Source organism: Oculina patagonica, chromosome 13 (assembly GCF_052425735.1).
Source record: "Oculina patagonica isolate OP01 chromosome 13, crgOcupat, whole genome shotgun sequence".
In the NCBI taxonomy this organism is placed as follows: domain Eukaryota; kingdom Metazoa; phylum Cnidaria; class Anthozoa; order Scleractinia; family Oculinidae; genus Oculina; species Oculina patagonica.
In genome coordinates, this window is record NC_135770.1 from 28,890,006 (window position 1) to 28,913,830 (window position 23,825).

Genomic DNA, 23,825 nt, shown 5'->3' on the forward strand with positions numbered 1-23,825 from the left:
TGTTGCCGAGTAACAATAACTCAGTTCACTCGGCTTTAGTGACTGGTTTGACTACCTTATTGTTACTTATTTTCACGGGACTTAACCCTTAATATGCTAAGTCCGTATCCGGAGGAATGGCCTTTCAACCACTTATGACGTCACCAATTTACACGTCAGCAGATGTTTGTGACGTGCAACTTATAGAGTTTGGATAGATCTTTCCACAGGAGTGTCCATCTTGAACATTGACTGCATTCCGAAAGAGCTAATCGAAAAAAAAACGTGATCAGTTTTTGGTGTAAAATTGGTGCTAAAACAGGCCAATATACCCGTACTTGATCATGGTCTCCTTTCCAGGGTTTTCCATTGATTAAGATCAAAACTTTTCAGGCCAGTAGAAGGCGTGCACAGAGTAAAAGATAGAGAGAAAAAGAAAGCAGAGAAAAACGAAAAGGAAAGGAGCAAGGAAAAAAATCAGAACGGTTCAGCAAAAAAAATTATGCGCATGCGCCAAAGTAAAAAGTTGTACATTTTTACATGGAAATGTCATCAAAAACTTAATGCAGTGTCAGAAAGTGCATTCTAGCAAAGTTTAGAGAAATTTAGGACCCTAGAGCCAAGAAAATCGATTAACGGTTAAAAAAACGTGTTTTTTGGAGTAATTTCAGCATATTAGGGTTAATCTTTCGCGATTTTCGCGAAATTAAAGACCTGCGCGAAAATTTATTTTAAACGTTCTCTATTGTATTTTTTATGTTAAGTACGATTTTTGGCCAAATCGCTAAAATTTAGTCCCGCAAAATATGCGCGTTCCATTTTCGCGAAATTAAGTTACCGCGAAAATAAGTAACAATAAGGTAACAAAATTTTCAAGCAGATGGATGTTTAGGGTCGGCCAGGGTTTCTAGGTGTACGGTAAACAGGGGGATTTTTAATTGGGTATACAGTATTTTACTCTTTAATTGGGCCTTTAAATTTGTTAAAGTATACTGGTTTTCTTTTTTCCAAATTTTGGTATTTTGCATGATTTGTAGGAAATTTTGGGTATGCTGGGTACAGGTTTATCATGTATATTAGTATAACACTTACCCTCTCCCCCCCCCCCCTTCCCGGCCTACCCTGGACGTTGGTTTGTGAGACTTTTAACATGAAGTGCCCTCAGCCTTACCCAGCCTAAGACTCCTTTCAATTTTTTAAATTTTCCATCCTTATTTAGAACGAAAAATACATATTAAGATATTATTTTTTGTATTCCCGTTGCCAAGTTCATTGCCGTGACGACGGCGATTGCCTTTACAAGAATTCAGAATTAAAGAGCCACTTAATCATAAATTTCCATGTCATATAGTTTTTTAAAATAGAAATTTATGAAGTTTTTCTTTCTCTTCTCTTTTCTTCTTACATGTAATTTGTCAGTATAATTAATATAAGATTCTGGCAACGCGAGTCATGTTTGATTATCGTCAAGTGTTGAGCGATCAAATTTCACGGGTATAAGTAATTGTCATTAACAAATTAGCGACCTCCTGAAAAAATAACAACCCTGGTAGCTTTAAAAGAAGCGAAGTACAGTCTTTTTGTTCTATAAAAATATTGTTTTTCCGGTCCAGGCTGAATATTCTTTTTTCTCTGCTGATCTTAGGCTGAAAATATTCTTATGAATATTCCTAAATTATAGCATATATGACATATCCGTTTATCCTATATACCCTAGACATGTATTCTTGGTTTTCACGTGACGTCATCAAATTCCAAAATCCATGATCGCAAGACCTCTGAGTTTTTATCCTTCACTGGTTATTAGACGTCCTTAATATATATCTTGTTGGAGGTTTTTAGGGTGTCTTCATCTTGCGATTTTTAAACACGGAGCGATCCTTTTTTTAAAAGAAGGCTGAACTGTTCAGCCTGCCAAGCACAAATTCAAATGAGACGTTTTTATTGGTTGAGAACTCAAATCAACTCTCTTTTGGTGAATCGGGATCCAAACTTGTCTCGTTCTCGAAACTTAAAAGAGAATTAAGTATTAGTAGTCAATAGTAAGAGATACACGAAAACGAAGAATTTTCGTACTCGCAAGTTCCCGAGTTTAGCGCCGATAGCCGGAGTATTGGAAAAATGCGTTTAGTAAACAAATGAAATAATAAAATGTTGTGGACTTTCTAGGGAATAAATTCGTTTTCTAGAGTCAGCCACTCACATCAGTCAACCATATACCACATATATAATAAAGTTAAGAAGCAAACGCAACAGTTTAGTTTTAAAGACGTTTGAAGTTTCGCTTCAAGTTTCATTCGTGGATTGTTGCCATTTCACGATAATATAATAACATGCTACCTTTGAAAAAAGCGTACTCTTCTGGTTCGCCTTCAATTTGCCAGATAAAGATTGCTTCTCAAACGTCGTTATTCGTAGTCTTGTTAACATTCCTGGTCCACGAAAACAAAATACTAAAACGGTTAATGTGTTCAGCATTATTTGTTTGAGCTTTCATTTCGTAACAGTGTTTTGAATTTTGAATTTTCAGAATTTATGTACAAGTTTTTGTATTATTTTTTTAACCTTGTGTGGAAAGCATTATTGATAGCATATAGTGTATTTGAGGCTGTTAAGGTGGCCCGCGGGTATTTATGAGGCTGACAGTTCCCTTTTTTAAGCGCGTTTTAAAACGGGAAAACGTAAAGCGATTGCTTAGATTTTTGAGAATCTGAAAGAATAATGCTTAAATTATATAAAATGATAAATTTTATGGCGATCAAACGCGATTTGTTTAAGTTATGAGCGATTTTCGGAAGCCTCCGTTTTTAATAAAATGCGATTATCTTTAAAATGCCACGGTGAATTTTTCTGTTATTACCCCAAAACGCTGCCAAACAGTTGAAGTTTACTCACAACAACTTACAGGAAAATCCACTCCGTAGATTTCCTGAACGAGCGACATCTTTATTTTGCCTTTATAAACTGTTGTGTTATGCGTCTGACTTGACCGTCGCATAAATGTGATACTTATAATAACCCAGTACCAGCCAGTTTTGAGGCTGATGTCACCTTAATCTTGTGTGTTAAAGTTAAAAAGATCGTGTATATACATCAAATGTTAGCAGTCAATAAAGATGGATGGTTTTCAGCCGAATGTTTGAAAATATCAAACAAATGACGTTATTTCAAATTGCGAAAAATTTGTCGATTTGTTTTGCATTTTTTTAAAGCTGCAGCTAGAACAGGATATTGCAAAGGTTTGTGCCAAGTTTCAGCGTGTTCCTTTCATACGGTTTGAAGAATTTCGGTCGCAAAGTCAGATACACTTGCTTTCCAAGTTCTAATCGCTTTGTAAACCTCGCATTTCGAATGAAATTATTCTGTTGTTGTTCGAAGAGAGGTGTTACTTCCAAATTCCGCACGATCTTCTGCCGTCAGGGAATACAGGTGCAGGAACAGTAAGTGTCATTTTAGTAGTAACTATTTCAGGCTGTTTTATTTCCAAGTGGCAGAAGATCATGCGGAATTTGAAAGTAACACCTCTCTTCGAAAACAACAGCATAATTTCATTCGAAATGCGGGGTTGACAAAACGACCAGAACTTGGAAAGCAAATGTACCTGACTTTGCGACCGAAATTCTTCAAACCGTATGAAAGGAACACGCTGAAACTCGGCACAAACCTTTGCAATATCCTGTTCTAGCTGCAGCTTTAAAAAAATTCAAAACAAATCGACAAATTTTTCGCAATTTGAAATAACGTCATTTGTTTGATATTTTCAAAAATTCGGCTGAAACCCATCCATCTTTATTGACTGCTAACATTTGATGTATATACACGATCTTTTTAACTTTAACACACAAGATTAAGGTGACATCAGCCTCAAAACTGGCTGGTACTGGGTAATTATAAGTGTCACATTTATGCGACGGTCAAGTCAAACGCATAACACAGCAGTTTTCAAAGGCAAAATAAAGATGTCGCTCGTTCAGGAAATCTACGGAGTAGATTTTCCTGTAAGTTGTTGTGAGTAAACGTCAACTGTTTGGCAGCGTTTTGGGGTAATTGCAAAAAAATTCACCGTGGCATTTTAAAAATAATCGCATTTTATTAAAAACGAAGGCTTCCGAAAATCGCTCATAACTTAAACAAATCGCGTTTGATCGCTATAAAAGTTATCATTTTATATAATTTAAAGATTTTTCTTTCAGATTCTCAAAAATCTAAGCAATCGCTTCACGTTTTCCCGTCTTAAAACGCGCTTAAAAAAGGGAACTGTCAGCCTCATAAATACCCGCGGGCCACCTTAATTCGACATAAATGAACATGGTTCGCATCTAAAAAGCACAATTTGCGGAGCGTTTCTTTTCACGACCGTAGCGAAGCTCGGACACGACTTTTTATATATAAGCCAACAAAGTGCTAGACGGGGCCTATTTATAGGCTCGCTCCGTGTTTAACAATCTGAACAGTTGAGATTTTGCGAGTAGCGTTTATCTGAAAAAATAGTGTAGTGTTTAGCTAAAAAAGTGTTCAAACGTAACTTGACTTTCTGCATCTGTGTATGTGGCGTCTGAAGGAGAGCGTTCAAATTTTCACTCCCGCGGTTTCCAGTATCAATTATAGCAACCGTGATCGATCTACATTCGATCGATTTCATGCTATTTTAAGAGCCGGCACCATCTAAGAAAACAATACATACATGTTTAAAGTGGCCCTCCGTTTTCTTTTGTAAACCGACTTTCTCAAAACTAGTCATCTTCAGTGGCCAAAGGTTTGGGAAAACAAGTACCACAGAGGTCGTTGAAACTTGGTAAACGGTATTACTGGTATTTGTAAGCCAAAATTTTAGTAGGTCGTAAACATTTATTTTGTGCTATCTGGTAAAATGCAGATGTTTCTTTATTATTCAACTCAACTTAGTGGAGTTTTAATTTTATAACACAATAACTGTGCTGAAGATGAAGTGTTAAACAATGACACGAGCATGGGACAAAGAAAAATTCTGAGTCCCCGACGGGAATCGAACCCATGGCCTCCCAGATACCGGTTGGGCGCTCTTACCAACTGAGCTGGGCCATTTACTAGGTTGATATGTGACACGAGTCCTGTTATTTTAATGCTGTAGGAAACATTATTTTTAGGCTAGTTTACACGCTACGATTTGTCGGCCCGATTTGGTCCACGTTCAATAAAAGAAAGGAGTCCCCGTTTCAAAGTCGGTCCGATTTTTTAAAATCTGTTGCACTCCGGACCGTATTTTATCTTCGCGATTAAAATGAAGCGAAAAAAGTCGGGCCGACAAATCGAAGCGTGTAAATTTGCTTTTCGAACGAACCAACATATCGGGCCAACAATTGGGAAGGAATTTTCATTGGGTACACGGCTAGTTTCTTTTACCGTGACGTAGGTACTAAAATGTTTCAAGCACGTTAATTTTTAATGCCGTAATTTTCCATGAAAACTTAAGGCAATCTTCACACTTTGGGCAAACCGGATTAAATTTAAGATTCGCAAACCCTTAGGGAAATTGTTCGAAGAAAACGGCACCAGCGAATTTAGGAACCAACCAAAATAACACCGAAACGCAAGACAGAAACCACGATAAGAATATGGAACAACTTTAGAAGTCAGAGCTAAATGAAACTTGGACAGACAAGCCTATACTGTAGATCTGCCTAGAGTTAGCTGGAGCACTTGCCAGGGAGAAGAAATCGCAAAATTAAATACCAAATAAAATAGTACTAACTCTTACCATTTTAACCATATATAGTTGTCGACAACGTTCCCGAGATTTTCAAAAAAGATATCACAACGTACCTTTTCTTCACACTACACACTTCACACTTCTTCACACTTCACCCTTCTTACCTTTTCTTACCTTTTCTTCGTCTTTAATACGGATTCACTTGCGGTGTATGGCGCGCTTGAGGTGTGGATACACTAACAAGTAAGGCTTCCGTGGAGGTATTTATATTAGTCCAAGACTAGAAGCATTCTTTATTTCACAGAAGAACCCTTGCTCGACCTTGCTGTGCTTTGTAAGAAAACAGCTTGGGTCCAGGCCAACGCAAGGTTTTTAAGCAAAATGATAAACATTTGATTAAAAAAGAAAGTGGGGAACTTTAAAGCCATTGTTCGCTCTAAAGTGACCTTGGGTACTAAAGTTGGTAAATTTTAAGCTCGTAGCTCAGTTGGTTAGAGCGCTCATTCGCTATCTGGGGGGCAATCGGTTCGTTTCCCGTCGGGGACTCAGAATTTTTCTTTGTCCTATGCTCGTGTCATTGTTGAAAAAATAATCTTCATTATTTATCACAGAGCATAAAATTTACCATTTTTACTATTTACTACACCCTTGATGATTTCGACATTGCTGATCCTAGCAGTATGCAGGACGCGTGTCACATATCAAGATAGAAAATGGCCCAAATCACCACGAGCCCAGTTGGTTAGAGCGCCCAACCGGTATCTGGGGGGCAATACACTTGATGATTTTGACATTGCTGATCCTAGCTACAATATGCAGGACGGGTGTCAGATATCAACCTAGTAAATGGCCCAGCTCACCACGAGTCTCTCGTAGCCCAGTTGGTTAGAGCGCCCAACCGGTATCTGGAAGGCCATGGGTTCGATTCCCATCAGTAACTCAGAATCTTCTTTGTCCCATGTTCGTGTCATTGTTGAAAAAATAATCTTCATTATTTATCACCGAGCTTAAAATTTACCATCATTACTATTTACTACACCCTTGATGATTTCTACATTGCTGATCCTAGCAGTATGCAGGACGCGTGTCACATATCAAGATAGAAAATGGCCCAGCTCACCACGAGTCTCTAGTAGCTCAGTTAGTTAGAGCGCTCAACCGCTATCTGGGGGAAAAAACACTTGATGATTTTGACATTGCTGATCCCAGCTACAATATGCAGGACGCGTGTCAGATATCAACCTAGTAAATGGCCCAGCTCACCACAAGTCTCTAGTAGCCAGGTTGGTTAGAGCGCCTAACCGGTATCTGGGAGGCCATGGGTTCGATTCCCGTCGGGTACTCAGAATCTTATTTGTCCCATGCTCGTGTCATTGTTGAAAAAATAACCTTTATTATTTATCACCGAGCTTAAAATTTACCATCTTTACTATTTACTACACCCTTGATGATTTCTACATTGCTGATCCTAGCAGTATGCAGGACGCGTGTCACATATCAAGATAGAAAATGGCCTAGCTCACCACCAGTCTCTCGTAGCTCAGTTGATTAGAGCGCTAAACCGCTATCTAGGGGCAACACACTTGATGATTTTGACATTGCTGATCTTAGCTACAATATGCAGGACGCGTGTCAGATATCAACCTAGTAAATGGCCCAGCTCACCACGAGTCTCTCGTAGCCCAGTTGGTTAGAGCGCCCAACCGGTATCTGCCAGGCCATGGGTTCGATTCCCGTCGGTAACTCAGAATCTTCTTTGTCCTATGTTCGTGTCATTGTTGAAAAAATAATCTTCATTATTTATCACCGAGCTTAAAATTTACCATCTTTACTATTTATTACAAACTTGATGATTTCGACATTGCTGATCCTAGCAGTATGCAGGACGCGTGTCCCATATCAATCAAGTAAATGGCCCCGCTCACCACGAGTCTCTCGTAGCTCAGTTGGTTAGAGCGCTCAACCAGTATCTGGGGGGCAAACGGTTCGATCCCCGTTGGGGACTCAGAATTTTTTTGTCCTATGCTCGTGTCATTTTTTTAAAAAAAAATCTTCATTATTTATCACAGAGCTTAAAATTTACCATCTTTCCTATTACTACACACTTGATGATTTCGACATTGCTGATCCTAGCAGTATGCAGGACGCGTGTCACATATCAAGCTAGAAAATGGCCCAGCTCACCACGAGTCTCTTGTAGCCTAGTTGGTTAGAGCGTTCAACCGCTATCTGGGGGGCAATACACTTGATGATTTTGACATTGCTGATCCTAGCAGTATGCAGGACGCGTGTCACATATCAAGCTAGAAAATGGCCCAGCTCACCACGAGTCTCTCGTAGCTCAGTTGGTTAGAGCGTTCAACCGCTATCTGGGGGGCAATACACTTGATGATTTTGACATTGCTGATCCTAGCTACAATATGCAGGACGGGTGTCAGATATCAACCTAGTAAATGGCCCAGCTCACCACGAGTCTCTCGTAGCCCAGTTGGTTAGAGCGCCCAACCGGTATCTGGAAGGCCATGGGTTCGATTCCCATCAGTAACTCAGAATCTTCTTTGTCCCATGTTCGTGTCATTGTTGAAAAATAATCTTCATTATTTATCACCGAGCTTAAAATTTACCATCTTTATTATTTACTACACCCTTGATGATTTCGACATTGCTGATCCTAGCAGTATGCAGGACGCGTGTCACATATCAAGAAAGAAAATGGCCCAGCTCACCACCAGTCTCTCGTAGCTCAGTGATAAACATTTGATTAAAAAAGAAAGTGGGGAACTTTAAAGTCATTGTTCGCTCTAAAGTGACCTTGGGTACTAAATTTGGTAAATTTTAAGCTCGTAGCTCAGTTGGTTAGTGCGCTCAATCGCTATCTGGGGGGCAATCGGTTCGTTTCCCGTCGGGGACTCAGAATTTTTCTTTGTCCTATGCTCGTGTCATTGTTGAAAACATAATCTTCATTATTTATCACAGAGCATAAAATTTACTATCTTTACTATTTACTACACCCTTGATGATTTCTACATTGCTGATCCTAGCAGTATGCAGGACGCGTGTCACATATCAATATCCCCCGGTATCTGGGGGGAAACGGTTCGATTCCCGTCGGGAACTAAGAATTTTTTTTGTCCTATGCTCGTGTCATTGTTGAAAAAATAATCTTCATTATTTATCACCGAGCTTAAAATTTACCATCTTTCCTATTGCTACACACTTGATGATTTCGACATTGCTGATCCTAGCAGTATGCAGGACGCGTGTCACATATCAAGCTAGAAAATGGCCCAGCTCACCACGAGTCTCTCGTAGCTCAGTTGGTTAGAGCGTTGAACCGCTATCTAGGGGGCAACACAATTGATGATTTTGACATTGCTGATCCTAGCTACAATATGCAGGACGGGTGTCAGATATCAACCTAGTAAATGGCCCAGCTCACCACGAGTCTCTCGTAGCCCAGTTGGTTAGAGCGCCCAACCGGTATCTGGAAGGCCATGGGTTCGATTCCCGGCAGTAACTCAGAATCTTCTTTGTCCCATGCTCGTGTCATTGTTGAAAAAATAATCTTCATTATTTATCACCGAGCTTAAAATTTATCATCTTTACTATTTACTACACCCTTGATGATTTCTACATTGCTGATCCTAGCAGTATGCAGGACGCGTGTCACATATCAAGATAAAAAATGGCCCAGCTCACCACGAGTCTCTCGTAGCTCAGTTAGTTAGAGCGCTCAACCGCTATCTGGGGGACAAAACACTTGATGATTTTGACATTGCTGATCCTAGCTACAATATGCAGGACGGGTGTCAGATATCAACCTAGTAAATGGCACAGCTCACCACGAGTCTCTAGCTCGTAGCCCAGCTGGTTAGAGCGCTCAACCGGTATCTGGTGGGCAATCGGTTCGATTTCCGTCGGGGACTCAGAATTTTTCTTTGTCCTATGTTCGTGTCATTGTTAAAAAAAAAATTATCTTCATTATTTATCACAGAGCTTAAAATTTATCATCTTAACTATTTATTACACACTTGATGATTTCGACATTGCTGATCCTAGCAGTATGCAGGACGCGTGTCACATATCAAGCTTGAAAATGGCCCAGCTCACCACGAGTCTCTCGTAGCTCAGTGATAAACATTTGATTAAAAAAGAAAGTGGGGAACTTTAAAGCCATTGTTCGCTCTAAAGTGACCTTGGGTACTAAAGTTGGTAAAGTTTACGCTCGTAGCTCAGTTGGTTAGAGCGCTCAACCGCTATCTGGGGGGCAATCGGTTCGTTTCCCGTCGGGGACTCAGAATTTTTCTTTGTCCTATGCTCGTGTCATTGTTGAAAAAATAATCTTCATTATTAATCACCGAGCTTAAAATTTACCAACTTTTATTATTTACTACAAACTTGATGATTTCGACATTGCTGATCCTAGCAGTATGCAGGACGCGTGTCACATATCAAGATAAAAAATGGCCCAGCTCACCACGAGTCTCTTGTAGCCCAGTTGGTTAGAGCGTCCAACCGGTATCTGGGAGGCCATGAGATCGAGTAACAGTAATAACCTGCTAACAATCAAACGGCTTGTTACAATAGATAAACGCTATATTTTTAGAAAAATAAGGCAGACACAAATATACGGTTGTGCTGAAAAAAAAATCAAAAACGCAAAAGGCTTCAGAATGACGAGAAGAAACTTTTGGTGCACTAAGGATTAACAAATACCCCACAATGCACTACTTGTACTACTGCACTGAAGTGCAATGTAACACACAGCACTACACTGAACTGTAATGTAACACACCGCACTACACTGAACTGCAATGTAACACACAGCACTACACTGAACTGTAATGTAACACACAGCACTACACTGAACTACAATGTAACACGCCGCACTACACTGAACTGCAATGTAACCTCCAGCACTACACTTATTTGCAATGAAACACACCGCACTACACTGAACTGTAATGTAACACATAGGACTACACTGAACTGTAATGTAACACACCGCACTCTGGGGCGGATCCTGGTTTTCTTAAAGGGGGTGGCTGTTTACCAATATTTTTGTTTACTATATTGTTCAAGCCCCATTTTTTTTATGGGGGGGGGGGGGGGGAAGGTTCAGCCTTTTAGGCAGTTTTTTGAAAGTATGAGTGCAAGTTATTTTGGAACTGAGGCCCATATTTCATGGAGCCGTAGGCTCCATCCCCCTAGGGGGGTCTGGGGGCATGCTCCCCCTCCGAAAAGTTTGAAAAGTTGAAGCCTCTTAGACGTGATTTCCGCGATTCTGAGCAGCTTTATACAGCTGTCAATTAAGTTATTAAACCACTATTTTTCCTTGATAATTTGGCAAAATATTCTTTCCTCAAGTTACCTTGAGTTATATTTCGGAGATAAAGACCAGTTCTTATGAAATGAACAGTGATTGAAATTTAAAGTTGACAGGCCACGAACGTACAGGAAAGAACAGATATGCGTTTTTTTGCTCACCCACGTGCGTGGAAATTTTTAGCCCTTTGCAAAGTTGCCTGGGGACAACTTTGGCGACTTTGCTTGCTTGTGAAATCGCTTCGATGCGACTAGACGGTAAGAAAACTCGCTAAAAAAGATGTAAATGGAGAGGAAAATCATTCCAGCAAGGCCAAAACAACTCTTGAAGGCTAAAAGGAATCTAATTTTTTAAAATTATACACACATTTTTTGTTTCATTAAGCCAGAAGTTCATAAAACAGGCTGTCAAAAATCTCCTATTTTGGAAAAAATGGCTGTCCTTAAAACTTTGAACGGTCGCCTGACTGTGAAAGGTGGATGGAAATTGTCCTTATTTTCTATTTTAATATGTTTATTTTCATTTTTCTGGTGGATCAAGGGGGGTGCCTGGCCACCCAATCCACCCCCCTGGATCTGCCCCTGGCACTACACCGAACTGCATTGTAACACACAGCACTACACTGAACTGCAATGTAACACACAGCACTACACTGAACTGTAATATAACACACCGCAGTACACTGAACTGCAATGTAACACACAGCACTACACTGAACTGCAATGTATCACACAGCACTACACTGAACTGCAAGGTAACACACAGCACTACACTGAACTGCAATGTAACACACAGCACTACACTAAACAAAAATGTAACACACCGCACTACACTGAACTCCAATATAACACACAGCACTACACTGAACTGCAATGTAACACATAGCACTACACTGAACTGCAATGTAACACACAGCACTACACTGAACTCCAATGTAACACACAGCACTACACTGAACTGCAATGTAACACATAGCACTACACTGAACTGCAATGTAACACATAGCACTACACTAAACTGCAATGTAACACACAGCACTACACTGAACTCCAATGTAACACACAGCACTACACTGAACTGCAATGTAACACATAGCACTACACTGAACTGCAATGTAACACACAGCACTACACTGAACTCCAATGTAACACACAGAACTACACTGAACTCCAATGTAACACACAGCACTACACTGAACTGCAATGTAACACACAGCACTACACTGAACTGCAATGTAACACACAGCACTACACTGAGCTGCAATGTAACACACCGCACTACACTGAACTCCAATGTAACACACAGCACTACACTGAACTGCAATGTAACACATAGCACTACACTAAACTACAATGTAACACACCGCACTACACTGAACTCCAATGTAACACACAGCACTACACTGAACTGCAATGTAACACACTACACTGAACTGTAATGTAACACACCGCACTACACTGAGCTGCAATGTAACCCAGAGCACTACACTCACTACACTGAACTGCAATGTAACACATAGCACTACACTAAACTACAATGTAACACACAGCACTACACTGAACTGCAATGTAACCCAGAGCACTGCACTCACTACACTGAACTGCAATGTAACCCAGAGCACTACACTAAACTACAATGTAACACACAGCACTACATTGAACTGCAATGTAACACACAGCACTACACTGAACTGCAATGTAATCCAGAGCACTACACTCACTACACTGAACTGCAATGTAACACACAGCACTACACTAAACTACAATGTAACACACTGTTTGAACTCCATATTTATTCTTCGAGCACATGTTTCTACAACCCCTAGAGGGGGGTACAATAATTCGTGCAATGTCACATCCGGGCTACAAAACAATACAAAACGACTTATCTAGAACGTTCGGCTTGTCACGCAATGTCACGTCCGATCTCTAGTACAAAACGGCTAGTCTAGAAAGTTAAGCTTTCAACATCCTCCACCTCGCAACTTGCGGTAGCATGTTGCGACTTAATCAGTCCTTAAAGCAACTTAGTCAGTCCTAATAGCGACTTAGTCAGTCCTTATAGCGACTTGGACGAACAATCTCTCTCCCTCTCCGAGTCCTCTGTGGAAGGGTGACTTCAGGTTCAGCTTCTTCATCAACATCCTCCATCGTCTCGGCCTCGCTGTCTAAAATCCCATTATCTCTTTCAGTACTCTCTGGTGAGCTTGTAATGGGCGGGAGATTGTCAGATTCAGCACAGAGCTCCAATTTGTACAGTTTGCGAATTGGTCGGTTTAGCAATCCCGACTTCACCTGGACAGTCGCAGCACGGCACCTTCCATCTCTGCCAACAATCAGCTGCCGGACAACCCCCATCTTCCAATTTAGACGCTTTTCTCTGTCATCAGCTACAAGGACAACTTCTCCTTCTTTTAAAGGATTTGGCAATGTCTTCCAAACTTCCCCCTGTGAACCCAGCACTTGATGTAGGTATTCTTTCTTCCAGATGTCATTCATGGAGGAAAGCCACTTTTTTCTCCGTTGAAATTCATCTGAGATGTTCAGTTCTCTTTCTTCTTCTTTGAAGTCTTCTCGCGGTGGCAACAGGAACTGTTCAGGACACAAAGGGATAGGAACACCACCACCAGGATCGCTCGACTCCCACAAGTAAGTGATAGGCCGGCGGTTGATGACTTTCTCCACCTCGGTTAGAGCGGTTACTAATTCCTCCCAGGAAAGCACATCATGGCCCAACGAACGACGTAGCAGGCCTTTAACAATGCCCACTAACCTCTCCCAGGCTCCTCCCCACCAAGGTCCGCGTTCCACCACAAATTGCCACTTCATGTCAAGATTCTTCTCTTTAACCCACTTAGCTGCCGCCACAAAGTTTGATCCATGATCACTTATGCACAACTGAGGGACACCTCTTCTGTTCATAAATCTCTGCAGTGCCTGAGTCAACGCTTCTACAGACAACGACGTCACAAGTTCCAAATGAATGGCTCTAACTGACATGCAGGTAAATACTACGAACCAGACCTTGCTGTTATCCTTCAGGTATAACGGTCCTCCTAGATCCATGCCAGTAGTTTCAAAGGGACGCTTGCAAGTTACACGACACCGAGGGAGAGGAGGTGTCTGTTCAGATGCAGGAGCCGCCAAGAACCTGCTACATTTCCTGCACTTCCGTATCACAGATGAGACTGATTTCTTAGAGCGCAGGATCCAAAGTCCTTGGCGTCTCAGTTCTGAAATAACTGTCGCAGTACCAGCATGTTGCATTTGTTCGTGAACATGAAGCACCAATTGGTTGACAACACCACACTTCTAAACTAGCACTGGATGGAGTTCCTCAAAGGTCGCTTCCACTTGTTGCAATCGGCCCCCCATCCTGATTAATCCTCCTTCCAAGAACGGGTGTAAGGACTGCAGACTAGACTGGCGGTAAACTGGTTGGCCATTTTCCAGTGACTCTAACTCCCTCCAGAAAAACTTTCTTTGCACTTGTTTCAGGATGACCATTTTGGCATATTGCAACTCTTCTGAGGTCAGCATAGTTTGGGTGTTTTTAGGAGACTTGCGCCAATGTAGCATCCAGGCAACACTTCTCAAAGTGCGAAGGTACTTGCTCGTTCGGGTTGGGTCAACAATTTCCTCCACATATTTGGGTTCTTGATTGTCAGCTACGGCCATCATCAGCAATGCAGTATCTGTGTCATTCTTTGGATGCTTCGGCCATTCTGCCTCAGGTCGTTTCAACCATTCCGGGCCGCTCCACCAAATCTTCGCGCCAGACAACTGAGCTACCGTCATACCCCGAGTAGGTAAGTCCGCAGGGTTTTCATCTGTTGGAACCCACGACCACACTCCACCAACAGCAGTAATCTCTTCCACGCGGTTAGCTACAAACACTCCACCCACGCGCGGTCCTTGACTTATCCACGAGAGAGCAACACTGGAATCTGTCCAAAGGAATTCATCATCAATCTTAAGGACACCGCTGTACTCCAGTCTCAGTGAATTCAGAAGTCGAGCTCCTAGTAAGGCACCAAGAAGTTCTAGGCGAGGTATCGTGTCTCCGTTCGGTGGGGCAAGTCTACATTTCGAAGCAACAAGATTCACTGTTACGTCTCCATTTGTGTCTGCAACACGAATGTAGGCTGCCGCAGCATAGGCTCTGGAGGAGGCATCACAGAAAACATGAAGTGACAGATTTGTGTACTTGCACTGAGAGGGAGTTATTCCCAACCATCGGTTTACTCTCAGATGGTTTCCTCCTGAGAACCCTTTCAATACCTCTTCGATACGCCTTCGCAAATCCGGGTCAACTTCCTCATCCCATCCAAGTTTCTCTTTCCAACAGTCTTGGACAATAATCTTCAATGGAGTGACAGCAGGGCTCACTAGCCCACATGGGTCGTAAATCTTAGACAGGCAGGACAACACTTCTCGCTTTGTAAGTTTCTTGGGTACCATATCTTCCAGATCAACAAGTGGAAGAAGTTCATCAGATTTTAAGTCCCAACTAACCCCAAGTACTTTGTGGAATTGCTGCACTTGGCTGTCTGAAAACTCATGGAGCAGATTTTCATCGTTGGATCGAAATTTCCGCAGGTTAAAGCCACCATCTTTAAAGATACGCACTGCTTCATGCCAGAACTCCCTTGCTTTCTCAGTGTTCTCCATTGAGTTCACCGGATCATCCATGTAAAGGTTGCGAAGAAGTTGGGAAGCCATTTCTGATTTACCGATGAAACCCTCTAAATGCTGTTTTAGGACTACTTGCAGCAGAAATGGTGAGGATTTGGCACCAAAGAAAACCTTCTTGTATCTGTACACCTCGATCTCCCCTTGCAGGTTGAGCCACAAGAAGCAACAAACATTTCGGTCTTCCTCACGTAGCGACAGCTGGAGAAATGCCTTTTCAAGATCACCAACAACACCAACTTTGCCAACTCTGAAACGGAGAAGTATGCCCCACAACAGCGGTAAAAGGTTTGGTCCTTTCTCAAGGGCATCGTTAAGAGAAAGGCCTCCTTCAGACTTAGCTGAGGCATCGTGTACAATACGCAGTTTAGTTGTCTCTCGATCAGGCTTAAAAACTCCTCGATGTGGAAGATAGGACTGAGGAATGCAGGCTTCTGGTAGCAGCTCAATGTGACCCTCTTCGAGGAGTGTTTTTAACTGAGTGTCATATGCTGTGTACTCTTCAGGCGTCAACTTTCTCACCATGCGACGAAGCCTTGTTTCACAAAGGGCCTTGTTAAGTGCTAAATGCTTTCGGGCTTGAGGTTTCTAAGGCCACGACACAACATACTTCCCAGATTCATCGCGTTGAATAGCATTCTTTACCTCCTGCTCAAGGTCTCGTTCCAACACCTCCTCCTGTGCAACACCAAGGTGGTCCAAAGTCCAAAAGTTCTGAAGTTGTTCATGAACAGAGGCTCGAAATGCATGGACATGAGCTCTGGCAGCCACACCCGCAAATGGAATGGATCCACTTCCACCATGAAGGACCCACCCAAAAATTGTTGGTGTTCCTTTGAGGCCGTTCCTCAATTTAACTGTCATACCTTGGACAATGGTGTCATAGCAATCTTCGCCAAACACAATACCAATGCTATCTGTACCAGGGCCAGCAAGATCAGCAAGGACTGGACAACCACCGACAACCTCTTGAAGGGCTCGATAGGACTCAGGTTCCACCCTCTCAAAGACACCAGACAACTCATCCATCACTACAGCTTGGAAGGTAAAGGTATTTGGGAGATTTACTCCTCTTGCAGTCACCTCAACAACATCGAATTCGCCTTCCAGCACATCTCCAAGTGTCTCAATCCGCAAATGACGTTTGCCCACAACTCTCTTTGGTACATTTGCAGCCAAAAATGAAGACATCATTGTAAAAGTGGCCCCAGTGTCACACAGTGCTCTTACAGCCACATCCCCAATAACAACACACACAGTTCTCATCATCACGCCAGCAGTTTTGATGTCAGCATTCTTAGCGGAAGACATTACAGCAGCGTTTGGAGGTTGAGACGACGGTGGCAAATGACTCTGGTTAGCTGGTGTATAAGGAGGGGCAGCAGGATTCCAACTTGGGTGGTTTGGTGGGTTACTGGTACTTGGAGTGGGGTTTTGAACTTCTGGAATTTTCACTCCACCAGTCTTGCATAGCTGAGGGATATGGGATCCTCTCCCACACGGGCATGGTTTTCGAAACCCACATGCGGCCATCCGGTGTCCACGTCGAGCACAACGAAAGCAAGCCCTTATTTCTTTCACTTTCTTAAAGCGATCATCAACCGACATAGGTACAGAGCACTGTTTAGGACTATGTGGACCCTTGCAAAAGGTACAGGTTACAGATTTAGCCATTAAACCAGATGCAGTTGGCAACAAAGTTTTTTCTTTTTCGATAGACTGGTGCTGTTCTACCTCAACAGGCTGGTCAGCACTCTCTCGGATTTCCAGTTCCTGTTCCAAAAATTTCAGCAGCTTCGAAAATGTCACATCTTCCTTTGATAAGCCAGCTTTTTCTCGGGCCCACACCAATCTCCAATCCTTGGGAAGTTTTGATTCGATCAAAGGCATCAAAAGGGATCCATATTGTTCAGTAGTAACTCCTTGTACTTCAAGCGCTCGCACAGTTGCACAAAGCTCATCCAATGCATCTCTCATAGCTTTATTGGATTGTTCAAGTGGTTTCATGTCTGCTAGTTTAGTCATTAGGCGATTTTTTTGCACTTCATCCTTGCCATAGCGTGATGTCAGGCGTTGTACAGCGACTTCATAGTTTGCCTCTTCAGTTTTGATGTTTGCAATGTATCCTGCGGCTTCGTTAGATAGCAGGGACTTTAAGTAAACAAACTTCTGCACGGTAGGTATTTCAACGTTATCATGTATTGCTACTCTGAAAATGTCCCAAAATTCTGGCCAGTCCAACACATCGCCCGAGAATTTCCTAAGGTCAGTCTTTGGCAACTTAATTTTAGGCGTACTTGACGTATGTTTTGGTGATGGAGCAATGGGTTCAAGCTTCGCACTTTCATTTTGCTTTTGGCTGTTCTTTAACCATAATTTTACATCATGAATTCGTTCTCTTACCATATCGAACCATGGTCCTTGAGCTTCCACTTCATCTCCTACTTGAGTATCATCGTCCAAGAGCTTCTCGATTTCCATCTGCAGATCCTCGGCTTTCTGCAATCTCGCAACAATCGAATCGAGTTTTTCCTCCACTCGAGTAACTTCAGGCAAGTCGGACTCAATCATGTTTCTAACAGCGTCGAAATCCCTTTTCATCCAGCCTCTCAACCCAGTGCGGGCTCTCCTCAGCTGATCAATTTGTTTCGTCTTCATTTCGATCGGCGTTGGCGACAGACGAAAGTAAACAACACTCGAGGCTAGCGATTAAACACGTCGCGGGTCACCATGTTTGAACTCCATATTTATTCTTCGAGCACATGTTTCTACAACCCCTAGAGGGGGGTACAATAATTCGTGCAATGTCACATCCGGGCTACAAAACAATACAAAACGACTTATCTAGAACGTTCGGCTTGTCACGCAATGTCACGTCCGATCTCTAGTACAAAACGGCTAGTCTAGAAAGTTAAGCTTTCAACACACACAGCACTACACTGAACTGCAATGTAACACATAGCACTACACTAAACTACAATGTAACACACAGCATTACACTCAACTGCAATGTAACCCAGAGCACTACACTCACTACACTGAACTGCAATGTAACACACAGCACTACACTAAACTACAATGTAACACACAGCACTACACTGAACTGCAATGTAACACACAGCACTACACTGAACTGCAATGTAACCCAGAGCACTACACTCACTACACTGAACTGCAATGTAACACACAGCACTACACTAAACTACAATGTAACACACAGCACTACACTGAACTGCAATGTAACACACAGCACTACACTGATCTGCAATGTAACACACAGCACTACACTGAACTGCAATGTAACACACAGCACTACACTGAACTGCAATGTATCACATAGCACTACACTGAACTGCAATGTAACACACAGCACTACACTGAACTGCAATGTAACACACAACACTTCACTGAACCGCAATGTAACACACCGCACTACACTGAACTGCAATGTAACACACAGCACTACACTGAATTGCAATGTAACACATAGCACTACACTGAACTGCAATGTAACACACAGCACTACACTAAACTACAATGTAACACACCACAGCACTACACTGAACTGTAATGTAACACAGCGCACTACACTGAACTGTAATGTAACAAACTGCACTACACTGAACTGCAATGTAACACACAGCACTACACTGATCTGCAATGTAACACACCGCACTACACTGAACTGTAATGTAACACACAGCACTACACTGAACTGCAATGTAACACACAGCACTACACTTAACTGCAATGTAACCCAGAGCACTACACTAAACTACAATGTAACACACAGCACTACACTGAACTGCAATGTAACACACCGCACTACACTGAACTGTAATGTAACACACAGCACTACACTGAACTGCAATATAACACACAGCACTACATTGAACTGCAATGTAACCCAGAGCACTACACTAAACTACAATGTAACACACAGCACTACACTGAACTGCAATGTAACACACAGCACTACACTGAACTGCAATGTAACCCAGAGCACTACACTCACTACACTGAACTGCAATGTAACACATAGCACTACCCTAAACTACAATGTAACACTCAGCACTACACTCAACTGCAATGTAACCCAGAGCACTACACTCCCTACACTGAACTGCAATGTAACACAGAGCACTACACTAAACTACAATGTAACACACAGCACTACACTGAACTGCAATGTAACACACAGCACTACACTGAACTGCAATGTAACCCAGAGCACTACACTCACTACACTGAACTGCAATGTAACACACAGCACTACACTAAACTACAATGTAACACACAGCACTACACTGAACTGCAATGTAACACACAGCACTACACTGATCTGCAGTGTAACACACAGCACTACACTGATCTGCAATGTAACACACAGCACTACACTAAACTACAATGTAACACACAGCACTACACTGAACTGCAATGTAACACACAGCACTACACTGAACTGCAATGTAACACATAGCACTACACTGAACTGCAATGTAACACACAGCACTACACTGAACTGCAATGTAACACACAACACTACACTGAACCGCAATGTAACACACCGCACTACACTGAACTGCAATGTAACACACAGCACTACACTGAATTGCAATGTAACACATAGCACTACACTGAACTTCAATGTAACACTCAGTACTACACTAAACTACAATGTAACACACAGCACTACACTGAACTGTAATGTAACACAGCGCACTACACTGAACTGTAATGTAACAAACTGCACTACACTGAACTGCAATGTAACACACAGCACTACACTGATCTGCAATGTAACACACCGCACTACACTGAACTGTAATGTAACACACAGCACTACACTGAACTGCAATGTAACACACAGCACTACACTTAACTGCAATGTAACACACAACACTACACTGAACTGCAATGTAACCCAGAGCACTACACTGAACTGTAATGTAACACACAGCACTACACTGATCTGCAATGTAACACACAGCACTACAATGAACTGCAATGGAACACACAGCACTACACTGAACTGTAATGTAACACACAGCACTACACTGAACTGCAATGGAACACACCGCACTACACTGAACTGCAATGTAACACACAGCACTACACTGAACTGCAATGTAACACACAGCACTACACTGAACTGTAATGTAGCACATAGCACTACACTGAACTGTAATGTAACACAGCGCACTACACTTAACTGCAATGTAACACACAGCGCTACACTAAACTACAATGTAACACACCGCACTACACTGAACTGCAATGTAACCCACAGCACTATACTGAATAGCAACACACAGCACTACACTGTACTGCAACACAACCCACAGTACTACACTGAACTGCAACGCAACCCACAGTACTTATACACTGAATTGCAATGCAACCCAGAGCACTTCAGTGAACTGCAATGCAACCCACAGAGACTGAATAGCAACACACCGCACTACACTGAACTGCAATGTAATCTACCGCACAACTGTACAGACAACACACAGCACTAAACTGAACTGCAATGCAACACACAGCTCTACTGTACACTGAACTGACTCGAAACTGACCTGCAACACACAGCACTTCACTGAACTTCAATGCTCATTTTTACTGAACTGTAATGTAACATACGGCACTGCAATGCAGCCCACAGCACGACACTTAACTGACCTGCAATCATAAACAGCACTGAACTGATCTCCATGACACATGAGCTGCAAGGCAACACACAGTGCTACACTGAACTGACCTGCAACGCACAGCACTACACTGAATTGCAATGCTACCCTGACGGCACTTCACCAAATTGACCTGCAACACACAACACTTCACCGAACTGCAATGCAATGCAACACATAGCACTACACTGAACTGCAATGCACAGGAGAGTGACTACACTGAACTGCAATGCAACCCACAGCATTACCCTGAACTGTACTGTAACAAATCACATTTGACTGTAGATGACTGCACTGCAAAAAAAAAAACGCACTAAAATGAGCAGCACCAGACCACAAAGCACTAAACTGCATAACAGTAGACTTCAATGACAACAACTTGCCTTTGGACATTTTTTATCAACAGCTCGTCTTTTTATTATTCGTTTTGCAGGTTGAAATTGAGGAGTTACAATTTATCAAAATTTTAGGAGAAGGCGGTGTAAGAAAAATAGTATATGTAAATAGACTAAATGCTGTCCAATTTGGAAATAATTAGTTGAAGAAAACTCTTAGAACAGCTAAAATTGGACGAATTCGTAGGCTGAGTCCACTTTTGCTGTTTTGGTGTATATTTTGTGTGCAACGGTTGTTTTTACAAAGTGGACTTATATAGCGTACAATGTGAGCGAATATATTTGATTTAAACTATCAACGGAACAACAAAGTGCGCGTGTACCTGGCTAAAAGAGCCCTTGATCAGAATTTACGTTGTGAATGAACGAAAATCTTTGTTGAACAGTTCTGACAGGAAACAAATACTCCAGGTGTACTGCGCTTTAAAGAACTTTCCCGAAGAGAGTGTTTTTATTTGATTCGTTTATTACTTCGTTTATTATAGTACTTTTCGTTCAATGTCTATATGAGCTTATATGGAGACGTGGCTTTTTCGAGAAAAACAAGGGTATCGTGTTACAGAAGTGGGAAAAACAACAGTATCGTGTTACAGTGTTTGGCAAAAAGCCAAAAGTATTCCGTAACAAACAAAAGTAACACGTTACGGTTGCTACAAAGCTAGGAATAAAAACACTTTAAACAGAATAAGAACGTGCAGTTATGTGACATTTTGAGAGTTGAATTAATTTTTGTTTTTCAATTAAATGATAAAAAAATTAACGTATTGAATAAAACAGTTCTGATGTATCAAATTGCACGTAAAATTTATTTTGTTTGCAAGCAAATTTTTGTGCAAAAAGTGACTCCTTGGGCCGCCATACACAAATAGCTCAACCCATGGCATAAACCATCCCAACAGGACAATCACCCAGTTTTTTTTTCCAAGCCACCCCATAAATTGAAAAGATAAATCCTGCACGCTTAGTGTGCCTACGTTTTACTTTGGCAGTCATTGCAATTTGAGTCAATAAGAATAGCGACGAAATATGGGACTAAGGAGGCAACGAGAAAGGTTCAAATTAAAAATGCAGTTTTTGCAAATCTTCGTTCTTTTTCTGCAGTGTTTCCCCGTCTCATTTCATCAAGTGTTGGGTTGCTGGGCATAGACGATTGTCGCTGTAAATCAACTCGGCGAGATCGTTTTCTCAAGGATAAAAATATTCCCAAATAGGCAAAGGCAGTTGTTACAAGGGGAAATGTCGTGTGCAGATGAACATCTATTAAAAATAAAATAATGTCCAGTGAAATCCCAGAAAGTTGGAGTGACGCAAAGATGGCAGAAAACACAGTGATTATTGACAGAGTTGCATATGAAAACTTTTCTTGGCGTAACTTTGCTTATAGATAGAAATGCGGATAAACAACAGCAACAAAGCGATCCACAGACATTGCTGTTACAAGGAGAATAGAGCTGTTGACACCAATGTATCCGAGAATCCTGCCAATGTCTCCGTCTTGGTGAAGTTGTCCGTCCCCGAACGCGCACAAAAGGCGCATCACTGCTTCTCCAGAGCAAACAAAGCTGCCAACAAACAAATCCACTCCAGCAATGAAAAAAGATATCCCGAGAAAGGTTTTATGAAGCAGTGAAGGAGGTTTTTGTACAACGCAGTCAAAATAAAGCCATTTGGAATCGTAATGAAAAGTAACATAAACAGGAAAGGAACTGCAGTTCCCTGACAAAGTGATTTCTCCAAGCCCCCCTCCTTCATGAAGTCTCAATGTAGAAAAGCAAATATCCCTCCAAACTTTGTGTGAATTATTAATGTTATGCTTTTTATCTTGACTTTAGCCTTCCTTTTTCTTCTATCACTTCAAAATTGAATTGAATATTTTCCGTTCGATCATTCATGTATATAGAAAACATGTGAGTAATTTGCGTCAGTAAAATTAAAAGTGACGCAAATGAAAACACGATGCAATGTCAACTCAGATGTTGAATTTGGATATCGTTACCGTGTTTTGAACGACAAAGACAACCCTCAGAATGTCAAGCCTGAAAAACTCCCATCGCAAAA

General features: G+C 41.8%; 2 protein-coding genes and 1 pseudogene across 2 annotated transcripts; all 3 read right to left on the reverse strand.

Annotated features, from left to right (window-relative positions):
• Positions 1–13,045: 13,045 nt before the first annotated feature.
• LOC144637103 (uncharacterized) lies at positions 13,046–14,260 on the reverse strand. The gene has a single exon (XM_078496259.1). The coding sequence runs from the start codon at positions 14,258–14,260 to the stop codon at positions 13,046–13,048; it is 1,215 nt and encodes a 404-aa protein (XP_078352385.1).
• A 45-nt stretch (positions 14,261–14,305) lies between these two features.
• On the reverse strand, positions 14,306–16,210 carry LOC144637104 (uncharacterized). The gene has a single exon (XM_078496260.1). It carries the CDS (start codon positions 16,208–16,210, stop codon positions 14,306–14,308), a length of 1,905 nt encoding a protein of 634 aa, XP_078352386.1.
• A 6,527-nt stretch (positions 16,211–22,737) lies between these two features.
• On the reverse strand, positions 22,738–23,519 carry LOC144637106 (uncharacterized; annotated as a pseudogene).
• Positions 23,520–23,825: the final 306 nt, after the last annotated feature.

What these genes read in the sequence shown, in the direction of transcription:
- LOC144637103 (XM_078496259.1), bottom strand. Translation starts at nt 14,260, where the DNA reads ATGCAACATGCTGGTACTGCGACAGTTATTTCAGAACTGAGACGCCAA.
- LOC144637104 (XM_078496260.1), bottom strand. Translation starts at nt 16,210, where the DNA reads ATGGTGAGAAAGTTGACGCCTGAAGAGTACACAGCATATGACACTCAG.